The 8989-nt window shown below is 46.6% G+C and overlaps 2 protein-coding genes across 2 annotated transcripts; one reads left to right on the top strand and one right to left on the bottom strand.

The window, feature by feature from the left end:
- The first annotated feature begins 2520 nt into the window (after nucleotides 1–2520).
- LOC117850237 (protein NUCLEAR FUSION DEFECTIVE 4) lies at nucleotides 2521–4742 on the top strand. Its single transcript, XM_034732044.2, has one exon. The coding sequence runs from the start codon at nucleotides 2632–2634 to the stop codon at nucleotides 4438–4440; it is 1809 nt and encodes a 602-aa protein (XP_034587935.1). The 5' UTR covers nucleotides 2521–2631; the 3' UTR covers nucleotides 4441–4742.
- A 2222-nt stretch (nucleotides 4743–6964) lies between these two features.
- LOC117850238 (protein yippee-like At4g27745) lies at nucleotides 6965–8434 on the bottom strand. Its single transcript, XM_034732045.2, has 3 exons — nucleotides 8281–8434; nucleotides 8001–8153; nucleotides 6965–7393 (listed from the first exon to the last, which is right to left on the bottom strand). The coding sequence occupies exons 2-3, from the start codon at nucleotides 8091–8093 to the stop codon at nucleotides 7166–7168; spliced, it is 321 nt and encodes a 106-aa protein (XP_034587936.1). The 5' UTR covers nucleotides 8094–8153; nucleotides 8281–8434; the 3' UTR covers nucleotides 6965–7165.
- Nucleotides 8435–8989: the final 555 nt, after the last annotated feature.

Below are 8989 nucleotides of genomic sequence, written 5' to 3'. Positions count from 1 at the left end.
TGGTGTTATGACCTAGTACTAAAAGTTTTAGGAGCATTAGTACTGGGTCATAACACCAAGGTACCAACCCGATACGAAAAGGCATCCGAGGATCCCCAATTTTAAACCCGGTACTAATGCTAACATCAGTACCGGACAAAAAACAACCAGTACTTAGATCGAGGATGAATACTTATATTTCTAGTAGTAGTGCATGAGCATCATGCCCCCGTGGTACGCGCAGATCTTGATATAATCTGGCAACCATCAACCAATCGACCGGCCTAAAGACGGTTCATCAACCAACCAAATTAATCGAAATACACCAGGATATATGCATTCTGATCGATTACTCTACTCAATCAATATGGAAGCGTGCAGCTCCCGTCGCTTTAATCAAGCACATAGCTAGACGTGCGCTAGCGAACTGCAGCCATTAATCTAATCATCTAGCAAATTACATTGCCAAGCTTGATTAGCTGTTTGTCAGGTGCAGGCATTGCATGCGTGGACATTATAGTACTAGTCAAGTGTCCACGGCTGCCGGTCGTCCGTGCCTTCGGACTCGATGTGCACTCTATAGCTTTATCTACTCTGTTGCTGAAGAGTGAGAGGAATTAAGAATGGCGACACACACACACACACACATATATGTATATGTATATGTATATGTATATGTATATGTATATGTATATGTATATGTATATGTATATGTATATGTATATGTATATGTGTATTCAAGTCCTACCTCATGTCATGTGCTTAACATAGTAGCAGCCTTAAAAGTAATACAAGAGACAAGATAAATAAACCGGCAGAGTTAGCTGACAGAGATGCAAACATAAGAAGTACTCTAAGTCTTCAACCAGCATCGTTTGTACATAAAGGAATATTTATTTCCGATTATGAAGATCATCCATATATGATGAGTACGTTCATTGCCCTCGTACCAGCATGTGTTCAACAGTTTATAATCGGTACACTGGTATTGCAATTTGCTCAAATTTAAAAATATTTTTTAGTCGTTATACTATATGTACAAGTACGTGCTAACATGTACTGCACAGAAAAATCCCAGTAATAACAATGGACCCTGACTACTGGCTGGTCACCAACCACTGAACGCCAGTAGTGCTTTGCATTCTGTTCAGTAGTTTCAGCATTACTTTGTTCAGTATTTTTCTACTTTGTGTAGAATATCATTATAATGTACTTTATATTGTAATAGGTAATTATTCCTCAAATAATCATATATACAACCCAAATGTTGAAAGAAAGAAAACCCCCAAATGTCTTCATCGTATAGTGTTAACAAACCCTAAGAATGGCAAAAAAAAAAAACAGTTCTCCCCCCACACGTCCCTCGAACTGAGAGATTCTACAAGTTGGTTTAAGAATTGCAGCGACAGCGAACCACATGTCCACACGTGATCCGCAAAACGCAAAATCTTCTTCATCCAGCTAAACATCAGCTTGCAGCTGCATGAATGAACACTTGGCATATTTTGTAACGCATGCATGATGCATGGATACAACTATACTAGTGATGGTGAAGTCAACCGGCTGCTAGCGAACACGTCGCTTTGAGCAGCCGCATGTAGCTGTCAGATTTGGACTTGCTTGTGCGTATCTCCACTGGTTCCGGAAGATGCACCTGTGTATCCGAATTAAGAATGCCGACAGCAGCGAATCAAATCCCCACAACGCAGCTCTAGTTTAATTAATTTCGGAAGATTTTGTTGGCTCGTCCAACAACTACATACTTCAATACTTGATCATCATCATTACTAGAATGTTTTTCTTCTTTTTTTTTGCAAAAGCATCATCATTGTTTGTAGTTATTTCATAAATCTACAATCAGTGAAACTTTTATGTGAGTGTCTATACTTTGTACTGTGTTTTGAAAAAAAACTTTCGAAGATAGGGTTCATTAACAATATGTAAAGTATAAGTTTTAGCTTTTATGGAATATATAACAGAATTGCATATTACAAAATTATTTTTCTTCATGATGCATCAAGTGACAGGAATCTTTGTGTGGTTATGTTGCAAATCGACCAAGCCACATCCTAATCGATTTTCCGTGGTTTCTTAATGATTAATTAGTAAGAGGATCATCAACTTAGACACTTGGGATATTTAATTTCCCCAAGATTCAATCTCTGTGCACCCGTCATAGCTGTCTCTGTCTGTCCACTGCACACATTTGCATTGGTAGTCAACGACTCCTAGCCCTTGTTTACTTCCCTCCAAACTCCCAACTTTGACACTATGCAAAAAGAAGATTCCCTATCACATCAAACTTGCGGTACATGCATGGAGTACTAAATGTAGACGAAATCAAAAACTAATTGTACAGTTTTGTTGTACTTTGCGAGACGAATCTTTTGAGTCTAATTAGTCAATATTTGGACAATAATTCACAAATACAAACGAAATGCTACAGTGTCGCATTTATAGCAAAATGCCAATTTGGCACCTCCCAACTTGGGAAGTAAACAAGGGCCTAGTGGACACGTCCTTATAAGAAGCCCTCACACCACGCCCAGCTAGCGGTGTGCCTCCGTCGTAGCCATCTCCACCTCCACAGACAGAGGAAGGAGGAAGAGGGTAGCTAGAGCCGGAGGCATCGATCTCGGTCGTCGATCAGCCATGGCCGGCGGGGGCGAGGTTTCCATGTGCACGCCGGCGTTCGCGCGGCGGGTGGTGCAGAGCCGGTGGTTCGTGGTGTTCGCCTCGATCGTGGTGATGGCGGCGTCCGGCTCCACCTACATCTTCGCGCTCTACTCTAAGGTGCTCCGCTCCAAGCTGGGCTACAACCAGGAGACCCTCAACAAGCTCTCCTTCTTCAAGGACCTCGGCACCAACGTCGGCGTCATCTCCGGCCTCGTCCAGCAGGTGGCCCCCACGTGGGCCGTGCTGCTCATCGGCGCCGGCATGAACCTGGCAGGGTACCTCATGATCTACCTCGCCCTCACGGGCCGCACGGCGGCGCCGCCCGTGTGGCTCATGTGCTTCTACATCTGCTTCGGCGCCAACGCGCTCACCTTCTCAAACACCGGCGCGCTCGTCGCCTGCGTCAAGAACTTCCCGGAGAGCCGCGGCATCGTCATCGGTCTCCTCAAGTCCTTCGTCGGCCTCAGCGGCGCCATCTACACGCAGCTCTACCTCGCCATCTACGGCGACGACGCCGCCTCGCTCGTCCTCCTCGTCGCCTGGCTCCCCGCCGCTTTCAACATCTTCACCGTCTACACCATCCGCGTCCTGCCCTACGCCCGCCGCCGCGCCGACGGCGACGGCAAGGCGTACAACACGCCCTTCTACCACTTCCTCTACCTCTCCATCGCCCTCGCCGCCTACCTCCTCGTCATGATAGTGGTGCAGAAGCAGGTCCGCTTCTCCCACGCCGCCTACATCGTCACCTCCACGGCGCTGCTCATCATCCTCTTCAGCCCCGCCGGCGTCGTCGTCAGGGAGGAGTACAAAGCCGCCTCCCAGCTCGAGGAGTCGCTCCAGCACCCGCCGGCCATCGCCGTCGAGGAGCCAAAGGCGGCGACCGCTACCGAGAAGGACGATGGCGAGGCATCGCCGCCCTTGTGCGCCGGCGGCGGGATGGGCTGCATCACCAACATGTTCAGGCCGCCGGCGCTGGGCGAGGACTACTCCATCATGCAGGCGCTGGTGAGCGTGGAGATGCTGGTGCTCTTCGTCATCTCCGTTTTCGGCATCGGCGGCACGCTGACGGCGATCGACAACATGGCCCAGATCGGGCAGTCCCTGGGCTACCCTGCCAAGAGCATCAACACCTTCGTCTCCCTCATCAGCATCTGGAACTACGCCGGGCGCGCCGGCGCCGGCTACATCTCGGAGTTCCTCCTCGCCCGGTACCGGTTCCCGCGGCCGCTGGCGCTCACCGCCGTGCTCCTCGTCTCCTGCATCGGCCACCTCCTCATCGCCTTCGGCGTGCCGCACGCGCTCTACGCCGCCTCGGTCATCATCGGCTTCTGCTTCGGCGCGCAGTGGCCGCTGCTCTTCGCCATCATCTCCGAGGTCTTCGGCCTCAAGTACTACTCCTCGCTCTTCAACTTCGGCTCCGCCGCCAGCCCCGCCGGAGCCTACGTGCTCAACGTCATCGTCACGGGGCGCATGTACGACGCCGAGGCCACCAGGCAGCACGACGGCGTCGCGGCCGTCGGGGACAAGATCTGCAAGGGGGTGGTGTGCTTCAAGAGACCCTTCCTCATCATCACCGCCGTTACCTTCGCCGGAGCGATCGTGTCGCTGGTGCTGGTGTGGAGGACCAGGAACTTCTACAGGGGGGACATCTACGCCAAGTTCAAGGTGGCACCGGTGGCGAACGCCGATGGGAACAGCGACGGCAGCGTCGAGATGGCAGAGGCGAGCTCATCGGAGGAGAAGAGCAAGAAGAAGAAAGAGGTGGTCAATGAGGACTTGTACTAGATTCAATGCTTCACTGTAATTGAGTATAGTTGTGTTTGGAGGAGAGAACAGGGAGTTGAAAACTGCACGTGTAATTGTGAATGTATGACCATACCACCTGTGTTTTTATCCGTAGCCTGTTTGCATAGGGGGGTTTTGATGCTAAAAACTGTTCATGTAATCCCTCTCCTCCGAACACCATCTAATCAAGGGCCTGTTTGGAACGCGCGAATTTTACTTGAAAAAAAAACTTGTATAACAACTTGGTTGTGTAGGAAGATTGTATCCATGTTAAAGGAAGATAGTTTGTATTTGTACCACAATTATGTCTCTCTTTCCATCTGTTGAGTTGTACTGCACTTGATCTGATAGGGTTGCAACTAACTGCCGTACCCTTCACTGTACAACCTGAGGTAGGTACTGAAATGACCGACTACATGTGCTGTGAGGTCATGATGCCCTGAGTGCTAACGAACTACTGGTCAATGGTCGTCTAAGAACAATGGCTGCTGTCATAGTGTTTCGAAATTTATATTGGCAGTAGCACTTGGGCATGTGATTGCAAATTAAATAATCTGTTACTACTGGAATGATTTTTGTAGTCTAGAATGCAATAATGCAATCGTTTCAGCTTCACTACTGTGCTGTGAGTGTAATAATGTGTATCCAGTGTCTTTCTTAAAATTCTGGAACTACGGACTTTGTCTACCTGCACATGCTGTTCGGTCAATTTCATGATGTCCATACGGACAAACCTGTAAGCATCACCAGGCACCAGAATTCGGACCTACATATAGTGGTCACTTTCATCTTCTGTACCAGTATTTCACACCTAAACCATGTCAGACTCGAAGAGATCCACCGTAGATGATACTCCAGAAACACTCCATTTAGCCACGATTTGGTCAGGCTGCACATCCAGCTGCATCCCAAATCACTTTGCCTTAAATTTGGGCAACTATCAAGACTCAGCAGTACCTGAAAAGCCTCACGAACCATCAATCAGATCAAGGATTTTTCTTCGCATGACAGCTGACCAACAGACTAATATGCAAGTTTGACTTGTGATAACAAAGAGACAGCGAAACTCGAGGTTTTCTAACCGGAATTCGGATCCAACCTAATCCAATTGTAGGTTTGAACACTAAAGCAAGATCCATTTGCTACGCATTATCAGAAGAGGTCATCCCCAGCTCTGAATATTTTCAACCTGCCTACATAGGCAGCAAGTGTAAGTCAACAGAGTTAGTAATATGATGCAAAAGAAGTAACTAGGTTTGATTAGTCTACTTTAGACAATAGAAATATTACAGCTGGAAACAATTTGTTAAACAAATGTATCATACACAATCTCCATCATTAACCAGCGAATCCCAACTGCAACGGGTAAAATCAACATAGAAATTTAGAGAGAAAGACATGCATAACAACTGCAGTGTCTCATGCGAATCCCGACTGCAACGAGTAAAATCAACATAGAAATTCAGATAGAAAGACATGCATAACAACTGCAGTGTCTCATTCATCACAGTTCCTTTCCTATAAATGGTTTGCATACTAATCTGATATCAGTTCCATGTCAACTACAGCCATCTTCTTTTCAGTTTTCAGGAAACCATAGGTATCTTTATTGTGTTCCAACAAAACTGAGAAAAGAACTAGCCATTAATATCTCATCATGCCTGATAATACCCAAAGACAATTCCCATGCAACATTCTCCCACAAGACGAAGATTGTAAAGATTATTTTTAGACCACAAGTTAAACAAAATCGGTGGCCATGGTTCAGGAACAAATAAACACAGCAGTATTTATCCACAGAAACAAAAAGGAACAATTGTGACACTTCACAAATGTCACCAAGAACATCAGGCCACACAATTGGAACCCAGGGACTATAAACAAGAGCGTGATGCAAATTTCTACTTGAAATAACCAAGAAACAGCTAAAGCAAGATTTTTGAAGCTGAATCTAAGTGGAAAGATAAAAGGGTCATAAGTTTAAACATGAACCCTGATCCCTTTGCAATGCATTACAATTTTACAAGAACAGGTCATCCCCAACTCTGCAGATTTGCAACTTGCCTATGTAGTGCAGGTCAAAGCAGTTAGTAAAAGAATGACTAATGATGAAAAATAAGTAACCATGCTTGAGTAGTCCACTTCTGTTAATAAGTAGATCAAATGCAAGATCAATTCCTTAACCAAACGTATCAAATACAAGCTCCCTTATTAAAGAATAGAGTCCGACTGACATGAGTAACATCAATACACCATTTTGCAGAGAAAGACATGCAGAACAATAAGGAACTGAGAATACGACAGTGGGCCTCTTGTACGAATGTTTCATTTGCTAATATAAAATTAGTTCCATGTCGACTAAGCTATACCCTTTTCAAGGAACCATAGTTGCTTATTATGTTCTTACAGACATGAACATTGAATTGAACATTGATATTCCATTAACCTGATAAGACCCAACAACAATTCCACAACATTACCATCCAGGACAAAGAATGTAAAATTTACTTGAGGACCCACTAAGTTAAGCACATTAGAGGCCATGATTCCATAACAAATAACCAGAAGCTGTATCTTATCCACACAAACGAACAGGAATAAGTGTGCTTTACATTAGGATTGGACCCCCATGGAGAACAGCTATTTACAAGGATCCAAACATTTAAAAACACACATAATGACCATATTATCTTCAGCAAACATTTGGTGCGCCAAATCTTTGATATTACCAGTTCTCTTTGACAATCTTTGCCTTTTCAAATATGAATTTTCCTTCTTTGTATTTCTGTGACTCCTCGTACGCTCTCTCATACTTCCAGCCCAGCACCTCTCGGCAATCATTACAGTAGATATCAGCAACCGTGTGTAGCCCTGTCATAAGCTGCCTATCCTCCTTTGCCCCCACAACTACGTTCATGGCGTGAGAGAATAGAAAGGCGCGGCCATTCCGCCCCTAATGAAATAGAAAAAAGGAAGAAGGTGTCATCCTCCAAGCACTAGTAGAAGTCCCAATTGACGCAATCTAATAAGGAATTTCAGGCCCAAATGATACTCTGCTTATAAACAGTTTCAGCCACTGTAATAGAGATCACTAGTTTTAGATTGTGCTTTTAGCACCGTAGCAACAAATAAGAGTGCATCTCAATAAGTGATTGAAAGTACAGCCATGTAGTCATGATTCATGAAGCCAGATAGTAGGATTTAGAAAGACAAAGATACGCAAACCATAAGATACCAACATTGCAGACCTCAAACCATTTCATTTCTGTACCAAATTGCAGAAGCAAGAGAGCAATTAGAAGTATTCACGCTTTCCCCAACTATTGCCTATCATCCATTTGCTGAAAAAAAAATTGCTGAAGCTGAAAACCACAAATCTATCAGGCCCACCACAATTTGTCGATTCACACCCACTAAACAAACAGGATTCGATTCTCGGAGCGAACAAAGGTCTTAACTCCTAGGATGGATAGATAAGCACATAATCGCTGAGATGGTGACTCCTACGAACAAGCAACTCAACCGGAAGTGTAGGGGAAGGTGATTCACGGGGTTTGGACCTGGAAAGCCTTGGAGATGATGTCGTCGTGGAGGCAGACGTGGTTCCGGCAGTTACAGCAGCTGTAGACGCGCGGGCCCACCAGCTCCGCCATCGGCCGACGGCCTGACGCCGCCCCGCGCGGACCTCACCCGAGCACCAGACCCGACCAATCCTGCGATAGCAGAAACCAAAATTCAGACAGGGATCCAGCCCAGCGAGAACCCTCGGGCCCCGAATCGAAGCGGGAATCCAGAGATTGGCGGGTAAACGCGCGGGGGAGAGGGAGTGAGGGCACTCACCGACGCGGCCTGCGGCGTCGGCGGGGGCGCGGAGACGGTGGGGAGAGCGGCGGGGAAGGGGGATTGGAGAGAGACAGGGGAGGGGGGCGGCGGGATGGGTTCACAAGTGAGAACAGACAAATGGGGGATTAGGAAAGAGGCCAAAGCATGATTCTCCTCACGAAATAATTATGGTTATGGCTGAATTATTAGGGTGGTTCTGGGCCTGGAAAGGCCGGTTCTAAGAAGGACAAGCTCAAAGCCCGTAGTGGCTCCGGCTTGGGCAGGAAACTGGAAAAAGGCCGAGAATGTGTAAAAGTAGCTGCTCCTGTGTCGTCTATAGGAATGAGAACTTTTGACAGTTTCATCATCCTTTTAAAGGCTAGGTACTATTTTGGCACATAGATTCTTCAAGGAAAACATCTTTTTTGCACGCCATGCCACGACATTTCACAGCAAATAGATCCTCGAGACGGGCGGGCTAAGCAAATGTGGTCCACCGCCGTCCGTTATTGATCCCTTTAATATTTCTTGGGTGGTTGTTGTATTTTTGTCGTTTCCGTTGGATTCAAGAAATCCTCCTGCGGGGTCGTGTAGCGAGTCAGACGAGTATGCGTGCTGCAAGAGGTGACGCCGCAGAAGTGCTGGGGAGAGTGAAGAGGAGAAGCACGCGGCTTGATCGTCCCATTTCCAAGAAGGCGATGCGGTGCGCAGCGCACGGAGGGATCGT

The sequence above is a fragment of the Setaria viridis genome, chromosome 3, assembly GCF_005286985.2.
Source record: "Setaria viridis chromosome 3, Setaria_viridis_v4.0, whole genome shotgun sequence".
Classification (NCBI taxonomy): domain Eukaryota; kingdom Viridiplantae; phylum Streptophyta; class Magnoliopsida; order Poales; family Poaceae; genus Setaria; species Setaria viridis.
Note: the sequence above shows the minus strand (reverse complement) of the source record. Positions and strands in the feature narration are given on the sequence as shown.